This window comes from Lasioglossum baleicum, chromosome 13 (genome assembly GCF_051020765.1).
Source record: "Lasioglossum baleicum chromosome 13, iyLasBale1, whole genome shotgun sequence".
NCBI lineage: Eukaryota > Metazoa > Arthropoda > Insecta > Hymenoptera > Halictidae > Lasioglossum > Lasioglossum baleicum.
In genome coordinates, this window is record NC_134941.1 from 9,969,044 (window position 1) to 9,990,584 (window position 21,541).

At 37.5% G+C, this 21,541-nt stretch overlaps 2 protein-coding genes and 1 long non-coding RNA gene across 4 annotated transcripts; 1 reads left to right on the top strand and 2 right to left on the bottom strand.

The window, feature by feature from the left end:
- Positions 1-2,431: 2,431 nt before the first annotated feature.
- Positions 2,432-6,347, top strand: LOC143215230 (uncharacterized). The gene is made up of 2 exons (XM_076437187.1): positions 2,432-5,405; positions 5,563-6,347. The coding sequence occupies exon 1, from the start codon at positions 3,446-3,448 to the stop codon at positions 4,397-4,399; it is 954 nt and encodes a 317-aa protein (XP_076293302.1). The 5' UTR covers positions 2,432-3,445; the 3' UTR covers positions 4,400-5,405; positions 5,563-6,347.
- Positions 6,348-8,841: 2,494 nt separating this feature from the next.
- Nd-sgdh (NADH dehydrogenase (ubiquinone) SGDH subunit) lies at positions 8,842-10,726 on the bottom strand. Its single transcript, XM_076436908.1, has 3 exons — positions 10,566-10,726; positions 9,283-9,494; positions 8,842-9,206 (listed from the first exon to the last, which is right to left on the bottom strand). The coding sequence occupies exons 1-3, from the start codon at positions 10,651-10,653 to the stop codon at positions 8,964-8,966; spliced, it is 543 nt and encodes a 180-aa protein (XP_076293023.1). The 5' UTR covers positions 10,654-10,726; the 3' UTR covers positions 8,842-8,963.
- Positions 10,727-11,421: 695 nt separating this feature from the next.
- Positions 11,422-15,653, bottom strand: LOC143215109 (uncharacterized). 2 transcript variants are annotated; one of them, XR_013010289.1, is made up of 5 exons: positions 14,918-15,641; positions 14,312-14,534; positions 14,173-14,247; positions 13,936-14,098; positions 11,422-13,853 (listed from the first exon to the last, which is right to left on the bottom strand). It is a non-coding gene; the product is annotated as an uncharacterized LOC143215109 (long non-coding RNA). The 2 variants fall into 2 exon arrangements; XR_013010290.1 differs by lacking the exon at positions 14,173-14,247 and having other exon boundaries at positions 14,918-15,653.
- Positions 15,654-21,541: the final 5,888 nt, after the last annotated feature.

A 21,541-nucleotide genomic window follows, 5' to 3' on the forward strand; every position in this document is an offset into this window, starting at 1 on the left:
GTAAGAGAGATTTTAACCTCGGGAACCATATTTCACACGGGATAATCAAAAGCATTCGTTTACGCCGTCGGCGGCCATTTTTGCGCGTACGACCCCGTAGATCGATTACGTTTCGCCTCGGAAAATGAACGATCTGATTTAAAAGAAAAAAAAAGGAAAATGTTGATTCTTTGATGAATTCTTGAATCTCGTTGATGTTTATTATAATTTTTCTGTTGTAACTTACAACCGCTGTTTCTAGCGCGCTTCGATTCGTTACAGCCTGAGCTGGGTGAAATCGATACGAAACACATTTGAAATATTGTTTTACGAGAAACGATATGGAATAGTATTTCAAGTATGCAACGTGCACAACTTATCAGTTATTATTTCCATTCGGAGCGATGGAGTTGAATATAGAAGTGACCACTTTCAGTTTATACCCTCGAATTGTCAAATAAAAAGTATTTTCTGTTCGACATTGAACTGTTGAAGATGTTTGATGGAGTACATATTTCGAAAAATAAAGTGACCCGTTTATTATTCACCGTGCTCGTATTATGCAACAAATTGTATCAAAAATAGTGGAACTGATGGAATTATTCCAAGAAAAACAAAGAAAGAGAAAAAAGAAAAGAAAGAAGCTTGCGATAGAGAGGATGGCTTGTGTTCCTTAATTTTCTTGCAGATCGTTTCTGTAATCTTGGAACAGAAGGATTCGATTTAACGTCCAGTGCTGATTGGCTACACTTGTTCTACTCGACGATTTGCACGTACTTTTTCAAAAAACAATGAAAATTCTGAGACTCGATTTGACCAAGTGCACGAGGGCTGACAGAAAAGTATTTCTCTTTTTCAATTCCATTGTTCAGTATTTATATTACTAGCATTTACAATGTATTCTAAACAAATGATGAGATTAAATAGTTGAAATTATTGTTACCAAAAAATATGTATTATGCAATCCTTAGCGCGTCTAGTACGAGTTACGTTTTATTTATTTCAAATCCAGCGAGAAATCTGTGAGATTATTATTACTGAAAATGTTCGAAAAGTTAAAGAACTAAGGAAGAGTCATTATTAGAACGCAGATCTTTATGCAATTATGGCTTTTGAAAATTTTCAAATACGACAGAATCCAGTACGATTTTAATTTATTTCAGATCTAAAATTTTATATGATTCGAGTTCCTTAAAATTCGTCTACAAAAATTGCAAAAGCATTCGCAGTCTAGTCATTATGTTAGTGAATTTTCGGAATAAAATTGAAATGGTTGTTACTGAAAATTTGATCAAGAATAACGCGTTGAGAATTTATGTTAGATTTTTGTTTGCACTGTTAGCCCTCGCGACTTTGTTCGAACAAAAGAAGAAGATTTGCACTGGAATCGGTCGATTAGGGGCGTGTGAGAGAGAGAGAGAGAGAGAGTTTCTAGAGAAACGCTTTATTAAAAAAAGAATTAAGCTGTGGCACCACGTTGTAGCACGTGTCGATGATTTTTAGGTCTTTTTTTTTAAGAAGCGTACACGACACTCGACGATTAGCGGATCGCTACGAACGCATCGTTAGACACTACTTACATAATACGCCATTCACATGTAACAATGTAGTTGCGAGTTGCTATTTATTGATTCGATACGGTTTCTCTAAAGCTACGATTTGCGGCTTCGCAATTTTTCCAAAAAGAGAAACGAACAGCACCAAAAAAAAAAAAAGAATGGAAGCATATTGTTGTTTCGAGACGCGCTTAAAAGTATAGTTTCCTTCGACCGCTGTTTCTTGTTTCGTTTTTAAGTCGGATTCTCCTAATAAGAAGCACCGATAGGAGAGACACGAATATTGCGTGAAACACTATACACGTCGCTGTGAAATCTTAGCAGGGTGAATTTAATTAAGAAATAAAACTCGATCGATGGAGATTCTTTTTTCAAAGAATACATTATACGTATAAAAGAACTATCGAAACGCGATATAAGAGAATGTACACGCACGCATACAAATACACTGACACACGTGTAAATGTGTATGTATGTATATTCCATGGATATTACACGTTAAATATACATGTAATATGTATACATGTATAAATACCGAATCTGCTCTATGACTTCAAAATCGCAACGTTAACAGGAAAGGTAAGAATATTTTCAATTCCCGAATACTCTCGGACCGATATTATATGATTTTTAGTAATTTTTTAGTGTGTTCACTGTGTAATATTATTATAAGTACAAAATGTTTCTCTATGTAGTTTAAGATATGTAATAAGTTGAAACAGGAAAGGAATATATCTATCAGAGAATCACGAGTGTTGAGTTCTTTATCAAAAGGTTTATACGTAGAAAAATTGAACGAAGCGACCCGGTATAAATAGTCGAAATGAAACTTGCTCGAATAATCATTCATTTATGTTTGTTAATCGGGAGCGCCCCCAACACGAAACAGATTGTCAACACGTTTCATGAATAAGAGATTCTTGATTTGTAAATATAACACTTTATTTTCCGTATTACCCCCTTATTGTATTTTAATGCTTGAACGTTGACAGCAATTTTATGTTTCCTGATTTCTGCTAATTGATTCAATGTAATAATGGAACGTCGACGAGATAGATCTTTATTTCGAACCACCCACGGGCTGTTTTTCGAGTAACTATTATTTCGTTTGTAATATTGAAAATATTATTCACTGGAAGAAATAAAAAATTTAATAAACTTAACGTATTATAATAGGAAACAAAAGAAAAATGATATTTACAAATACATATACGAATGAAGACAGATTGAGGCAGATCACTTGCATAAGGTAATGTCATTCGAAGTACATGTAATTTATTTATTAATTTTTTTTATTTTGACCATGAATATGCACCATGTATTTAATTAAATGTAATAATTTGTTTCAGGTCTCCTTCCAGGTGAATGATTATACATATTATACATACAAAGTTCACATCTAACAATTAAAGGTTTACACAGATTTTATAACACAATATCTAGAAATACTGTGGTGTCGTCATGAAATGCACATCACAACAATTGTAGCAAAAATAAAATAAACGTTTTTATTGCAACTCGAACGTGTTTCGTTTATTCCAAGTCCCACGAGAAACCTTCGAAATTATTATTAGTATTTAGTGGTTTAATTGACGGTATGTTATTATATATTATTTCTGAATTTCGAATTGTTCGCTTCGGAACTTTCACAAGTCCCTCTTCTAAAAATTTTTTAAATTTAAAAAAGGCAACATATTCACACAAGTCAGACAAGCCAATTGTGACGAATTCAGTCAGAATTCGGACAGAAATACCTAAAATTGTTGAACAATTAATGAAACAATGATCAATAAACTCAGTCAGCTGGCGCAGAACACGTTCCCTTGCCGTCAGCAGCCCTGTACTAAATCCTTCGAAGCTCGCGAACTACAACTACCGGTGTAGCAAATGTTCTCGTAATTCGCCGACTAATGTTGTCTATCGCCGGGCTCTGCTTTCAGAAACCTCTGGTCCGCCAGCCGGAGGACACCATGTCCGTGGACCGGATGCAACCGTGCGAATTACACATGCAACCACGGAAAAAAACGGTGGCTATCCAAGTTCCCGACGAAGTCCAAGCGCATCAACGTGATATCGCGGATATTCTTCCCTATCGTATTCGCTTTCTTCAACCTCACGTACTGGTCGAGTTACCTGTTCCGGAAGGAGGGGGAGGACGAGTAAACGTCGACGAGGAAGCGCTCGGATTGAGGAACGTGGAACGCAGTCATTCCCACCACCAGTACCCCACAACTACGACCACAACAACCACCCCAAACACCAACGCTAGATCACACCATCCTTCACGCCACCGGCAACCGGTTCACCAACACTATCATTACAAGCCTGACCACCGTCACCACCATCACAACGTACAACGACAGCCGGAAGAGGAGGAGGAAGAAGAGGAAGAGAAACAGCAACAGCAACACCTGGCTCAGTCGGGCCACCGTCAGCTACGATTCCATAGTCATCCAGGCGAACCTGGGTCAGCATCGTTTCCGTCGCTGCACAACGTCGGCAGCTTGCAGCCGAGAAGCTCCTTGAGGAACGGACGAACATACCTGAAGAGCTCGGGAAGATCCTCACCGTCAACGTCCCCATCGCCATCCCCATTCCCGTCGCCCACACCGTCGCCCATCACATCTCGCAGGGCAACACCATCGCTGCCCACCTCGGCGGAAAATCGACCATCATTCCCGAATAACGAGCGATGCTGCTGGGGTCTGCTACCCCGCAGCTGTTTCACCTGCCCCGAAACGCGCAGCGCGAGGATCGACTTCATCGCACGACGCGCCTTCCCTCTCGCGTTCATCCTCTTCAACCTCGTATATTGGTCCAACTATTTTTTCCAAGGACAGGATTACGACAACAGGCAGCAGTAGACTGCATCGTCGTGATACGTCGGGAGCCCGGAACGGTTTCGGCCACGATAGCGAAACAGAGAGAGAGATCGAAAGTAATTACTTTACCTTGGACTACGGTCAACCGAAAATTGTTACATCTACGATCGAAATTTTGATCTCGAAATTTTTGCATTCATTTCCCTTTAGCATTGGATTACATAGAATTCATTTTCTATTTTGTTTTCCTACATATTTCTACTACTCTTCAATTTTCTTTATCTAAATCTTTCCAAGATGGTTTCACTAATATTTTGTTAACTCTTCATACTGATTGGCCGCGAGAGCAACATTACTTTCGATCCCAACTGTGCTGCATCACGATCACCATCCAACCATGTTTTTGACATTCGGTTACTAACAGACTCGCTAGGGCTGTTAACACTAATTGTAAGAAGACTCTTGAAAAACGGAGCAGTAGCTTGCATAAAGAATAATTACATCACAAGTTCGAGGATTGATCGCGCCCTAAGAGCTTCAGGATATGGAAAAATAGTTTTGCACGATGATGCGTATCAATGGCGTACTTCCATTTGAATATCAACTTCGCAAATTATGTTTGCAACGTAATTTTGCGATTTGACAGATGTTTGTTCGCACAGTTATTTTCGCCTGCGGTTCTTCCAAAGTCGGAAGAAGAAATTGTATCTACCCATTGCACTCTGTGTCTCCGTTTCGATCGACGATTTCCCATTAGCCGACGCATCGGGATCCGCAGTCTAATGAAACAGCACGCGCGAAACACGACCCCGATTGTATAAACGTTAATTAGCTGCGCGTGTACACTTATCCGGGGATGTGACAAGTTCGACAGGAACCGGAAATCGTCGCGATTTTAACCCACCCGAGTATTGTACATACGCCGCCACCACCCCCCACAAAAAACCCCTAAGAATTGTAAATATTGTGTCACTGTTAGAGAAAGAGAGAGACGGAGTGAGAGCAAGAGTGAGCGAGAGTGAGCAAGAGAGAAATATGTATAGTAAGGGTGAGCGCATACTAGATGGTCGCGGGAAGGCCGCGGACCGCAGGGGCCTTGGAGGAAGGGAGCAAGGAGTCCATGCGGCAACAAATCTCTAGCAGGTAGACGGAGAGCAAAGCTCCGCGGCCTTCTCGAGACCCTCTAGTATGCGCTCACCCTAAAGGGATTTCCCTAGTGTGGAGATAGGAGCTGGTCGAAGAGGAGACCAGTGAGAGGGGGAAGGACCCTATCGGCGAGAATGGGGTAGGCGACCGCGGGTCGAACGCCAGACCCCGAGAGTAGGCGATCACCGAGGAGGAAGGTAGTCGTGAATTGTAACGATAAATGTTTATATGTACCATAAATAAAGTATTATAATCCAGCCTACCTGTCACCCGAATATAATTCAAAGAACCTATCCAGCGATAAATCTCCGGGTAGCACACCTAGAATACTTTTTATTTATCGAGACAAGTATTTTAGCTCACGAAGAAACTAAACAAAATTGCAAAGTTTTGTATTGGATTTATCAATTGACAGATTTCGAACAATCGGCACAAGGGTTCAATCCTTACCTATTAGTTTCCTTTTACTTATTTCTGAACACACACAAATTCTTCGAGATCAATATTGATCCTTTTGTTAGATCCAGTATTTTATTCTGGCTGCTAGAAAACTGGAATTTAGACAGAATGTTTATAATTCTATGTCAAAATGCATGTCCATCTTAATGCTTCTAAAAAGATGCCGTAACATATTTCGAAGAAAATGAAATTTTACTGGAAAGCAGTGCTGAACACGAATGATGATTAAGGAGTTAGAAAATATTTAAAATAAAATGCTAGGGGTCTAGCAACAATCCAGTAGCAATTTTCTGTCGATCCGACCCGTATTTAATTAGTTATTAACATTTGTTGCGGAAGGTACTTGTTTCTCCTATGCCCGTAATGTGTAAGACAAGGAGAGGTTGAATGTGCGACAAGGATAGAGAGAGTGGCGCGACAGTCGCCATCTCTGGGACGAGTTGTGAACTAATTTTCCCGATGTGTAAAACGCTTCTTCGGCGCTTAGAATCTCCTGGTATTACCAGGAGCACATGATATGTGAGGAGGTATCCGACAACGGCAGCAATGGCCGACTTCACCAGCCCATCAATTTAATCGATGATTCATTAATTATTCGCTTCACAGCAACAATTTATAAACTTTAGCAATTGGAGAATACAAGGTGGACCTCCTGCTACTTTCACAAATAGTTTTTCAATGGATGTTGTTAGTTTTTAAATAGTTATTAACAATTTTCCGGACCTCTGTCCAGAAATGAGGTGAAAAATATTGACACCATCTTAATAATAAATTATTTTCTCACTCTCCGGACCTAATTTGTGAAGATTTATGATGGAATAAACTAAAACAGACCTGTAGCAACGATCCAGTAGCAATTTTTTGTAGATCCGGCTCGTATTTAATTAGTTATTAACAATTATTGCGGAGAGTGCTTCTTTTTCCTATGCCCATAATGTGTAAGACAAGGAGAGGTTGAATGTGCGACAAGGATAGAGAGAGTGGCGCGACAGTGTCGCCATCTCTGGGACGAGTTGTGAACTAATTTTCCGTATGTGTAAACGCTTCTGCGGCGCTTAGAATCTCCTGGTATTACCAGGAGCACCTGATATGCGAGGAGGTATCAGACAACGGCAGCAATGGCCGGCCTCACCAGCCCATCAATTTAATCGATGATTCATTAATTATTCGCTTCACAGCAACAATTTATAAACTTTAGCGATTGGGGAATACAAGGTGGACCTCCTGCTACTTTCACAAATAGTTTTTCAATGGATGTTGTTAGTTGTTAAATAGTTATTAATAATTTTCCGGACCTCTGTCCACAAATGAGGTGAAAAATATTGACACCATCTTATAAATAAATTGTTTTCTCAGTCTGTAGACATAATGTCTGAATATTTATGATCGAAAAGATTAGAATAGATCTCTAGAAACGATCCAGTAGCAATTTTTTGTAGATCAGGCACGTATTTAATTAGTTATTAACAATTTTTGCAGAGGCTACTTGTTTTTCCTATGTCCGTAATGTGTAAGACAAGGAGAGGCTGAGTATGGGAAAAGGACAGAGCGAGACTCACTCGTGCCACTTGAGAGTGAGAGCGGTCTATATCTGTCCTTGTCGCTCTCCGTAAATCGCATAAGTCTGTCCTTGTCGGATACCTCCTTATTTTCGTATACTCCTACTACTACGCCCTGGTGAGTACCAGGAGATTAGAACCCGCGAAGAAGGAGGTGGCACGAGCGAGGCCTCTTCTGTCCTTGTCGCACATCATCGCCGTCCTTGTCTTACACATGGGAGGGATAGGGGAAATTAGTTCCCAATCCTGCCTCACAGATGGCGCCACTGTTCCTCTATCTGTCCTTGTCTTACACATGGAAGGATTGGGAACATTAGTTCACAATCCGTCCCACAGATGGCGCCACTGTTTCTCTATCTATCCTTGTCGCACACTCAACCTCTCCTTGTCTTACACATTACGGGCATTGGAAAAACAAGTACCCTATGCAAAAATTGTTAATAACTAATTAAATACGCGACAGATCTATACAAAATTGCTACTGGATTGTTGCTAGAGGTCTATTCTAGCTTCTTATCTTCACAAGTCATGTCTGGGAAGTCAGAAAATAATTTATTTATAAGGTGGAGTCAATATTTTTGAGTTCATTTCTGAACAGAGGTGCGGAAAATGGTTAATAACTATTTAGCAACTAACAAAATCCAATCAGAACGTATACGTGAAAGTAACAGATGGTCTGTCTCATATCCTCCAATCGCTGTAGTTTATAAATTGTTGCTGAGAAGCTAAAGCGAGTAATTAATAAATAATCGATTGATTTGATAGATGAGTGAGAGCGGAGAAGCTGTCCTTGTCGCTCCCCGTAAATCGCATAAGTCTGTTCTTGTCGGATAACTCCTTGCTTTCATGTGCGTCTGGTACTTACCAGGGGATACAAACCGCCGCGAAAAAGGAGGTGGCGATGCTAAGGCGATAATAAGCGATACGTCTTCTGACCTTGCACTAGTACATTCTTTTTTATTTTAACACCCAACCGGTAATTATTGCATAATTTTGGAAAATCTATGGTTTATGGTTAAACATTTTTTAATGAAGCCTTCAACAGTGACAGCAATTTTCATTTTGAACTAACAAGTCAGCCTCAATAACGTCATCTAATACTTTCATTTAAGATTGTAATGTAAAAGAAAATTTCTATGCTTTCTTTTGGTACAGCACAATTATTGAAAATCCTATTAATAGGTTTCGGTAGGTAAAGTGTTAATATCCATGTCCTTGTTCCCCTCAGCATTATTTATCGCTGAAGTAAGGATCATATAGTAGGATTTAAATTGGGATCAAACTCATTGAAAAACAATAAAAGACAAGATTAAACGATAATCCTTTTTACAATTTCCTTTATTAAACTAACATTATACCACATGATCTATACGACATCCCATTTCATCAAATGAATAGTATGCATGAACAAGAAAGCACCTGATATACAAAACAGAGCAGTTTCACTGGTGACTTTCATCGTACTCCAGTCGTTTTCTCTGTCGTAGAATATCTATACCCAGGTAGTCTTGCTGGAAGTTGAAGTATCTGTAGTCCTGGTTCTCTCGGATTAGTTTCTGAACTTTGTATTCCAATTGTCTCATTTCTCCAAGCTCCCAACCTGTTACCATTACGTGAAGCAGTTTCTCGTACTCCTGTTGCTGGTTCGGGCTGAAGTGCTTCGCAATGAATCTGGTGATAGGCGACTGTAAAATAAACAGGTCATGCTGTAATCATTTCAACTCTCTTATACAGTATAATTAAAATGTCAGCTTTCCTTACCCTATAATATTCGTATTGCTTTGGGATATAGCCTTCTGGAATTGGTTCCAATGTAGCTGGCCCTATAAAAGTATTAACCGTGCTAACAAGAACAGCGATTGGTATTAGTCCAACGAAGAAGTAAAAGTGAAACCAGTCCTTTAGTTTGTGCCATTGGTAATTCGATGGTTCCACAACCATTGTTCGATGCTCGCTCATACATCTTACAGTAACTGCGAAAAAATAAATGAACTTAAGCTGTCTTCTCTAATCACATTACTCTTGGATATATATTTCGCATTAAGCCTCATCATAATTACACAAAAGTCTACATATTTATTTCTATAATTTTAAATTAAATTCAACTATTGATGTCTGAACCAATTTGAAGTCAATTTCTGTCTCGACTGTCCAAATAGAATATAACACTATCACTAATAGAACTACCAAGCACTAAACGGAATCTGCATAATAATAATGATAGAATTTCATTTATATAGATTTCGTACCAGTTTTGTTTTCAGAATAAGCATATTTATAATTTTAATATTTCTAAAAGAACAAATCAGGAGCAAGTGATTTTGACCCCATTTGGTACATCTAAATAGTGTTAATCGTTTTCAGACAGCAATTACAAATTAATAATCGCAGCTTCTCTCTATATATCTGAAATTGTTTGCTGTTTTTTGACACAAAACCTACCGACTATCAAAAGTAACTGATGTGTATTGTATTATAAAACTAACAAAATTAAATTTATTTATATCTTGTGCGATTTGTATAATAATGCATACTGGAATAAAAAATTGTATTAAATTAATTCCCACGGAAACACGTTTAGAATTTCAATAATTGTAAAATAAAAAATCTAACACCGGTGATTTGGCTGGTGACGGTAGGTTTCGTGTTAACATAATAGATGCTCAACTGTTATATGAATATAAACATTGGACAACGAACGAAGTGGCAAAGATCATCATATTTTTACCAAACTACTGTAAATGTTACCGGTTATTATAACCTATTATGGTTTAGCAATTCATTTCGACGACACTCTCCCCTGAATTTCCTGTTATTATTTGTCGGGTGCTATGAAAAATTCAGGCGAAAGCGTCGTCGCAATACGAGACTGGATAAATATGGCAATTAATGGGGCAACAATACTAAACGAACGATTACTTTGAATAGATCGTATATACAGAGAAAGTTGCATAACAAAACAGCATCGCTTTCGGCGATGATGCTTTGTCCGTGAAACTAACACACGATACCGTAGCGATTTTGTTTCTACGATTCAAAGTTACCGTTTTTTGGCACTGTTTTCAACAATAATCCATTGGGTTTGAAGAACTTTTGTCCAGTAGAAAACAAAAGTCTGCTCCACGTCGCCATGTTTAACCTTCCACTTTATCGTACAGAACTACACATACACATGTGGCCGATAATACGGACGAATATTCTTTCTCCAACGCCAGTTACCGGCTGAGTAGCAGTTCGTTCTAGGCGCGAAAATTTGAATGATGAACAGGAACGCGACTTACAAGTTTTTACTATTTCAATATCAACAGTGTTTAATATTTGATGGGCTAAGAAATAGTACGAAGTGCAGTACCGGACACAGAGATTTCAATGCAATTGTTCTTTCTATATTTCATTGTTCTTTATATTTTTTAGGACTCAAAATATTTCCATCGAATGGATATCGTTTCTCGATTGTTCCACAGTTCGCGTGCGCATTTAAATTCGCGTGTAGCTTTCGCGACGCGATCTAATACGAAGACTAGCGTTAACAGAGTCGGGTCAAGTGAGTAATTGAACCCAGGAAACGATTCTATATTACGAACACTTAAGAAACCTTTTGATTCTGCTTTTTAGAAGGAAGAGGGAAATAATATCAGCTGGTGAAACAAGAATTAATTACATACAGAGTCGAACTAAACTGATCGCTTACTTTTAAAAAGTGATTATGTATAAAATATATTTTTCTTCACTGACTATACACCCAACCAGCACAGATACAGCTCAAAGATAGCAGAAAGATGTCTGCCGCTAGACATTCAAATGTCTGAAAGATGTCTGCGAATGTCTCCGGAAAGTCTCTACAAGGGCTCCGGAAGGTCGTTTGTTACAAAGTTGCCTGTCTTAAAGTGGTCTTGAGAATGACTGTTAGTCGTGTTTCAGGCATTGTAGAGACATGTTCCACGACTCTGTCGGGCATCTTTTAGGCGACTTTCAGAAGTCTCTTGAGCTTGTTAGAGAGACGTATTTATGCGAAAAGGGAGTGGGAGGGAAAAATCAATTTACGATAATAGTTTAAAGTAAACGAACAAATAGTTTATTATAATAATATATGTACTATTTATAAAATAAAAATATATATAAAATAATATATATAAAACATTAAAATTAATATATTAAATTCTAATATATATTAGAAATAAAGTATTAAAATTAAAATACAATATCACGCACTTAAAACATTAAAATTAATTTACTTAAATTAAAATATAAAAATTGAAAAGAAATATACAGTTGAAACATCAGAATCAGTATACAGGGTGGTCCACGCAACTTGCACACCAATAAATAACTTCCAAAGTATGCGTAAAATAAAATACTACATTCAGAATAAAATATCACGCACTTAAAACATTAGAATTAATATATTAGAAATAAAGTATTAAAATTAAAATACAATATCACGCACTTAAAACATTAAAATTAATACACTTAAATTAAAATATAAAAATTGAAATAAAATATACAGTTGAAACATCAGAATCAGTATACAGGGTGGTCCACGCAACTTGCACACCAATAAATAACTTCCAAAGTATGCGTAAAATAAAATACTACATTCAGAATAAAATATCACGCACTTAAAACATTAGAATTAATATATTAGAAATAAAGTATTAAAATTAAAATACAATATCACGCACTTAAAACATTAAAATTAATACACTTAAATTAAAATATAAAAATTGAATAAAATATACAGTTGAAACATCAGAATCAGTATACAGGGTGGTCCACGCAACTTGCACACCTATAATAACTTCCAAAGTATGCGTTGCACGAAAAAGTTTTGTATACAGAAGTTGCATGGTCTGAAGGGGTACATTATGTAGTGTATTATTTTTTTACAGGTGGACGCGTAAAGGACATGTGAAGGTCAACTTAATTTTTTTAAATGGAATGAGGTATTTTTTAATACATCAATGCTGCAGCTGGACATTCGTTATAAAAAAGTACTAACCTATGTATGTCGAAAAATTAGTAGTTCAGGGGATATTTCAATTTAAATAACTCTAAAATACCATTACTGTCGTACTAAGACGTTAGTGTTTACTTACTTATGTAACGTCTTAGTACGACAGTAATGGTATTTTAGAGTTATTTAAATTGAAATATCTCCTGAACTATTAACTTTTCGACATACATAGGTCCAGCTGCATCATTGATGTATTAAAAAATACCTCATTCCATTTAAAAAAATTAAGTTGACCTTCACATGTCCTTTACGCGTCCATCTACAAAAAAGCTACTAATATCTGATTAATGCTTATTCAGGGGGCCTGTTTCTGGCGCCTCACCCTGTATACTAAAATTAAAAAATATAAAAATTAAAATAAAATATTACTGATAATGTCTGTGGTTGTAAGGAAAAACGCCGCATGTCACAATTTCAAAAATTCAAGTTTATGCATTCATTGAGCTTTAGACTTTAGAGTATAGGATTTACAGTAGCGGACAAAAGTTTAAGACCGCTCTAAAGAAGACGATAACTTTTTTAACATTGTACTATACGATTTGAACTTTTTTGGGAAGCTAGAGCAATTAGTTTACTAAAGGATGTGAAAAGAAATTTTTTCAAAAATTGCAATTGATCGGAATTGTTGAAAAAATACTAAAAGTTGATTTTTTAATTATTTTATGTGGACCTATATTGAAAATTTAAAAAACACGTTTTGTGTAGATCTGTGTCAATCAAACATATCCTAAAAATTTCGTAAAAATCGGTCGACGTTGCAATGAGCTACAAACGTTTAAAGATGGTAGAAATTGCAGATTTTCACGATTTATTGCCGAAAATCTGCAATTTTTACCATCTTTAAACGTTTGTAGCTCATTGCAACGTCGACCGATTTTGACGAAATTTTCAGGATATGTTTAAATAAACAATCAACTTTTAGTATTTTTTCAACAATTCCGATCAATTGCAATTTTTGAAAAAATTTCTTTTCGCGTCCTTTAGTAAACTAATTGCTCTAGTTTCCCAAAAAAGTTCAAATCGTATAGTAAAATATTAAAAAAGTTATCGTCTTCTTTAGAGCGGTCTTACACTTTTGTCCGCTACTGTACATATTTACCAGAAAAAAAGTCATGGAAACACGTTTGGAAGGCTCAGACAACAATGCAATTTAACCAACCTCCTATGTCAAAGTATTAGTGATCGAAAGTGGAAGTATATGTGACATGCGGCGTTCTTCCTGATAACCACAGATATATTGAAATTAAAATCACTTGGTCACACTCGCTTTGTTCATGTTTCTTGCGGCTGCCGTCCACTTTGGCTTTCTCCGCTGCACCTTGAATAAGAATATCTTTGTTTATTAATTTGCACATGAATAATCATTATAATAATAATATTAAAATAAGGGTGATAATTACATATAACAAGGCTGGCCGTTCGATAATTTGCAAACGGTTTTTTGCCCTTCCGGCCCAATCAGCTATAGCAGACTGCCATGCCAGCACGTCAGTCATAATGATACCTAGACTTTCCTGGCAAAGTTGTAGCTGTTGTGCCCCCCGTATTGTGCACTTCTGCTGCCTAAAATAAAAAATTGTTATGTAGCATATCACATTCTGTTAATTTAATGAAAATGAAAGATAAACGTCAGCTACTTTAAGTGTATTTATTAAACAAGTCATTGGTCTCTTCGGCCTCCTTTGCTTTTCTTCTAGTCTTCGTGTAGCCGTCTAGAAGCATTATATAATTATTATTTTAATTATACATGTATGGTGTGTAACTACTTTAACTTACCAAAGGTACTGTTTTTGAAGATCTTTACAGAAAAGTGCTCCCACGAAGGTTGAGGCAGTTCACATTGTTGGATTGCGTTGCTCAATTTTGATTTGTGTACCGGTGGCCAATAACATTTGTCGCCTTCCAGCCAACTATTTAGCACCGCTTCTACCGTTCCGTCCGCCAAAAATTGGACAACGGTCCATGTATTTGTAGGCATCTCCATTTGTGTGTATATATTCTAAGAATTGAAAAGTATGGTAAAATTTAGAGACTAATTTAAACATATATGTAATTACGACGTAAATATATTTAATTAAAGAATATATTTAGAAAAATAGCAAATAGAATGAAGGAATGGAAATATGACCAATTTTTGTTCATTTTTTGACTTCACACTTATTTACACATTAGGGCGGTAGACTCGTTTCCAGGATTGCAATCAATTGCAATCCCGCACCCTTGCAATCCTGGAAAAAGCAGTCTACCCCCTTACAATACCGAAAGTACTTTCTTTGACTTTCTTGCCAACCCCATAGTAAACTTCGAATATAGCGCAATATAGCGGAAGGGCATCAGCAAAAGACACTAACGGTAACAAATAACAGCAATGGAAGTACTTACTTTTGTAAATATACACTCGTCGGATAAATTATCACTATTACAATACACTAATACAATTAGACACTTCTCTAAACCTGGTGTCGACCGGTGTCGACCATGTGCGCCGGACCAAAAATAGTAACTTCAACAGCGCCACTCGGGGTGAACTACGAAGACAGAGAAGCAGATATGTTTCTCGCAGGAAAGACACTGACAGAGAATATATGAAACAGCTTGATTTTTTCGATCACGCGGGTAAGACGCATTTCGCGAAGAAGCAATATTTTTTTATGCTCTTTGTGTTGAAATATTCTCTGCATTATTGCGGGGTCCCGTACAGAGCCCTTTTTTGGATTTGGCTCTTGGAACTTTGTAAACAACAAAAGTGTACATTTTTATGGAAGAACTTTTTTTCTGTACACTTTTTCCAAATGCTCTTTGCGTTGAAATACTCTCTGTATTATTGCGGATTAGCATGCAGAGCTCTTTTTTCGAAAAAGTGCACAGAAAAAAGTTCTTCCTTAGAAGCTGTATCCCCCTACTCCACCCCACTCTTTACCGGCGGCGTAGGAAAAACAACGTCTCCGGAAAATGTCTCTCAGTCGCCAAAAAGATATCCTTTATGGAGACGTTGCATTTACGACTGAAATGAGACAGCTGAAAGACGTTCACCCTCTGCTGTGAAAACAACGTCTCCATAAAGATATCTTTTTGGCGACTAAAAGACGTATCTTTGGGACATAGACGTTCAGACGGGACGACGACATGAAACAGACATCTATGAGACGATGTGTGCTGGTTGGGCATATATTCTTCTTGTAATCATGAATGTGTAGGTATAAAATAAATATAAATCTTCTGTTAGTTTTAGGAAATTCTAGACAATAGATTTCACATACCAGATAGCACCCGACATCTCATAGACGTCTGTTTTACGTCGTTTTTAGGTCTGAACGTCTTACGTCTTAAAAAGACGTCTATTTGGAGACGTCATTTTTACGTCTGATAAATAAAAGACGTCTTATTGGAGAGTCGTCTAAAAAAACGCCTAAAATACGTCTAAAATACATCTGAAGACGTCTTTAAGACGTACTGTTTTGTAACACAAGATATTCAGTGCTATCTGGGATTGTTCCAGCTTTAAAAGAAACTTTAAGTGGTCTTTTGTACAAACGACCAGAGTTATATTAATCATTATTATTAATTACTTGATAATATGAAGTTTACACCTTACATCAGCGGTTTCTAACCTGGGAGGCGCCGAAACTTTTTAATAAAAAATTAATTTGTTGTATTCAGTTTTTTTTGTAATAAAGTTTTTATTATTTAAAACGTGTGCATATTATTAAAAAAACCTTTTCTGGGAGGCGTAAGTAGCATAAAGGTAAATTGATGATCAATTACTTTTATGACAATTGTTTTTAAGCTGTTGATTGTATGAGACCAATAATCTGAAAAATTCTGAATGTGTTGACATGTTGTGATTGCATATGTTAAATCGTATATTTTGATCTATTCCGCTGACGAAAATGTACGAAATCCGCTGATAATGAAAGCGTTTGTCGGCCACTCCCAGCTGTCAATGGATCGTATGATTTCGATAGGGGGGACGGATTAATGGAAGCTAATAATTTCCGAGAGACCCTTTAATGATCGATCATACAGAAGCGATCGAAGAATATTTTGATGGTAGATAGCGATCGATCGATTGAATCGATAGTGAGAATCTAGGTTCAACCGGTTAACAACGAGGACGAGTTGATTCGCCCGACTCTCGAATGAAGTTTCGCTCGAAGCACTCTTATTCGTATCGTCATACTTCATTCGCCTAATTGTTATTAATATATATTGCTATTCAAACTACCGAACTATTCATTAATTACCAAATTAATATTTTTTCTTTTCGAATCTGCTGTTTCTTTACGTTATACCTGGACTACGGATTTTTATGCATTTACATGTAAGATTGAGTAGATGATATTCGAAATTGTTGAAAAATTTAAAAAGTTGAAGATGTCAGATTTCTCCTCTATTAAAATCATTAAGGGAAGAAATAACTGTTTCTTGCAATCGATGCAGACAATTTTCATTTTGCATAAAGATCCGCAGTCTACTTATATCATTCTTACATGATCACTCTTAGCATTTTTATGAACTCAACGCCGCCATCGTATTGTTTTATTATAATTGATAAAGAGATTATTGTTATTATATAATATCAAGATAGATTTATTGGCGGAGACATTATCTTCGCGCGTGCTCTCACCAATCAACAAGATAATAAAGATAATATCGAGTCCACGGAGAATGAAGTTCTGCATCGAATAACAGAAAAAATGTTTTAGAACACGATTTTCCGTGCAGGAGTTCAGTATGTTGCTATCTATGTTTAGTATGGTGAGTCGGCGACAGTGCGAAGTGATCTGTCATTAAAAAATTCGCCACTTCACTTGCGCTAATCTATTAATCATCCTCTTACGGCGCTACGTTATCAGATATGCTTGCGTGCAATAAATCGATACGGCTCTCGACAATTAAAATCGTAAAAAGATACTGTAAACTTGGCGTAACCGAGACACAAAAAAAGGAGGACCGGATGATACAGATAAATCATACTAAACCGCTCCGGTATTTTCTGGATTATTGCCTATAACTTCTCTAGCTTTATTACCTTCATAAACGCCGACGAACAATTTTTTATTTTCTTACCGACAGTCTAATGCTATGTCCACACTGGAGCAACGTCGAGCAACTTTTTGTCGCCTTCTTGTTTTTTTAACGAATAAACAAACACTCTGCTTCGATACGGACATAGCGTAATTTACATTCTAGAATACACCAGAATATAATAGAATATAATAAATGTTCATTGAAATTCGGAATATAATAACAATATACCAGGATATTCAAGACGATACAAGAATATACCAGAATATACAACAATATTCGAGAATATACATTCTGGATTATATCGAGGCATAAAAATATTCGTTCAAACTATAAAGTACATCGAACATTTTCGAAAATTTTGCTGATTGGCATAACGGTTACTATGAAGGAGTTAACACTAAACCTACCGAGCCTTAAAAGTAACTGTTACATGTTCCCTTATAAAAATGACAAGATTGATTTTATTTATGCAGCTCCTATTGTAATATATGCTCTACTAAAGATACCTATACAGTCATATCTTATGAAATTATTTTTATTAAATCAATAATCGTAAAATAAAAAATCTGAAACCGGTCATTTTGACCGGTGATAGGTTTAGTGTTAATAGCCCTTGATTTTTCGCGTTGCAAAAAAATAATTATTGATAGTCACGCAGATCTACGCAAGTCTCCGCAGTTCCTGTTCCCCATTAGTTGCACGGATCATACACCTACCTACCTACACCGCTAACAAGGCGACCCTGAAGAAATGGGTTAAAGACCGCTAGCCTTTCCCCGTTCGTTTCCCGAGTGATCTCATTGTCAGCTGCGATGCAACGCGTATCGTCCGGCTCTTGTTGCACCGCGTTGCATCGCGTTGCATCGTGTTCGCGGGACACGAGCCTCCGATAATGTAAAGGCGTATGTAGAGTGTATCGTGCGTTACACGATGCTCCGTGGAATCGGTCGCCGATCGTCCACGTGATTCTCACGCCTTCGTCCCCGATGTCGTTTTCGTAACGCCGGCCGGTGTGCACGTGAACCTCTACGTGCTCTTACGTCCGACATCTGTGAATCACACGCTGCCATGTCATCTACCTCGATGAACGAAAGCTGGACAACGTTAATTTAAAGCTTCTTAGGTCGGGATTTATTTACGGACTGGTACTTGTAGGATTAACTGGCCGGTTCGATGCCTGCTGTCTATTTTCATGGCTCTGACAACGGGGTTTGTCCCGTGCTCTACTGAGATAGATTCATCTCCTTCATAGAAAGGTTTCCTTGTTTCTACCGGCACCGATTCATTTCTTCATAAAATTGTTTAGAGTCCTGGTAGAACACCGACGAAATATCTTCAATTTGTTTCGCTCCAAGCCATTGCTTGATAAAATGTCTCCACTTTATTCCAAATGCTCCGCTTTTGAAGTATCCCTCCTGGAAAAAAATGGAAAGGTAGTGATATGTTCGGAAGAATATTCTTTAAATTATTTTCTATAGAAAAGACAATTGAGAGAAGACCTAAATATCTCCTTTATTTTTGATGACATAACAAATGTTTTAAAACATAAATGGTACCACAAGATGCGAATGCTTTGCAAATATTATTTTTAATATCTCTGAATGCATTTTAATGTCAACTAGAATATGTAAAGAAAAAAAATATACATTTATTTTTACATTTTTTCTCTTGTAAATTGTGTAATTCTTATAAATGTTAATATCTCTGAATGCATTTTAATGTCAACTAGAATATGTAAAGAAAGAAAATATACATTTGCAAAAATGACCTTGAGAAAAAAATAAAATTTACAAAGCACTCACCCTGTGATACCATTTACGTTGCATTAAAAATATTTGTTATATCATCATAAAATTTTAATATTGAACAAATTAGTATTGGATCTTACTGTACTCACTCAAAAGGTAGTATACCAGATTATGCAGACAATTTTTGAGTTAATTGAGAGGTTCGTTTCAAAGTTTCGCGATAAGATAATCAAATCGAATGTTCGGAATTTTGATGGATTATTATCTGTCATCGCGTGTCATATGTATTAGATTACTTTGTCGGTGTAAAATTTCGATGGCTACCAGTGATGGGCTTCAACAAGGTCTAACATTGTTTTTATAGAATTTGGTATATTTAATTGCCTTCTCTAATTTTTAACGAAGTTTTTTCGGTTAAAGTTTCTTTGACTTCTTTCTGCTCGTTTGCAACTTTATAGTGAGTTAATGATCGAGCGATGATTCTCGCGACAGCTCCCGTTTCTTGTTGTCGTAGCGGCCGGATGAATATGGATTAACTGTCGATGTTCTTGACATATGGAGATTCATGGTAGCGGCTCCCTTTTGCGATCGTAGGTGTCACCTATGTGTTAAACATTCTTGGAACTCTTCCAGGAACCACGTAGATCTGATATGTAGAAGCCGGGGATCAAGTGACATTTTGATGAAGTGCGAATCCCAGATGCTTGCGAAACGATAGGATATCTTTCTCGGACTACAACTTTAAAAACTAATCATCCAATTCACTTGATACTTGACAGGCATCTTCCAAGTGTCTTCTTCCTGGCTTCATTAAAATGACATCGGAATTCACGAAATTAATTCGATTGTTTCGTACGCCCTATATTCTCCATACAGTTCACAGACTGGACTACCATAACTGTGAATAAAATTACAACTCCTACATAATAAAACTAGCTATACATTCTCTGAAAACTGATAAATACATCAACAAAATGTATAATAAAGCTGCTAAGCTTTTCGTATTCGTTTCAAATAAATCCCAAAATCGTGACATTTTAAAACCCTATAGTAATTTTGAACCACTACAACCCCGTGCAGAAATTACAATTTCCACATAATAAAAATAGTCGCAGGGCCTCCAAGGATTGCTCAACACGCCCACAGGCTTCCAAATCAATATCTCTACTAGATACTTTAAAAGAAAATTCCAAAAGAATTGCTTTTCAAAATTAGCTAGACTTCGGTAACCCTCACGCCAGGGGATGCGGCGAAACAGAAATTGAAAATTTCAGTCAGGAGGGGTAAAAACGGTTCGGCCATCGTACGGAGGGTTAAATCGATCTCTTTGTGAGCACCGCCACGGCGGCATGGCGCGAGGCAGCAGACGTCGGATCGACCGAAGCGGCTTGCCTGCCTGTTTTCATTTTCAGGCTCCAGTTGCGAACCGACCATCGCGGGTAGAACGTCGTGACGCGCTGCCAACCGATCTAGCAAGGCCCCTGTACCTTTCTTAGTATCGGAGGAAGGCAGAGAGCTCGAGAAGGCCTGAAATCATCCAGCAGAGCCTGAAGGAGCAGCCATTGTCCGCCTTGTGCTGGTTTTTTCGAATTTGGAGTCTATCCAGAGACCTTATCGTCTACAGGTCCGAAGAACCACAGACACAGTTCCTGAAGGTGAGTCCCTGCCATTTGCTACCTTATTTATACAGCCGTCCCCGTGTACGCGGAAGCAAACCGGATCGAAGCCGCTCGAAACGTCGCGTCGTGCCGATAATAGGTGACACACAGTCGTTGACTTTCATCGATCCTTCGGACGAGGAATAGATTTCACGGAGTCCCTCGACGGACTCTGAACCTCTTCATCTAGGGATCTTGACCGTGGATCAGGCCGAGGAGTCGTGTTATTATTGATAGACGTTACGCGCGCAACGAATTTTGCAATTTAACGAGACGCCGGTAGTGATTCGCCGAGCTTCCACCGCGATAGCGTTCGAAGTACTTGTATTCCGCTTCCGACTATTTTGAAATGGATGCGAGCCGATGTGTCGTTGGGGAACTGTGGGATTCATCGATGAAGGATTCCGTGTTGTTGTTTGTTATTCTGTGCTCGGCTCCAGGGGAGATTCCGTTCGTCCCGTTTTCGAGCAGATTTTTAATTTCTGTGGAATGGAAAGAGCAAATGTTAGTTGCACTTATGTTGCTGGTTGAAAAGCTACATAAGTTAAGTGATTAATAGTATTCTCGTG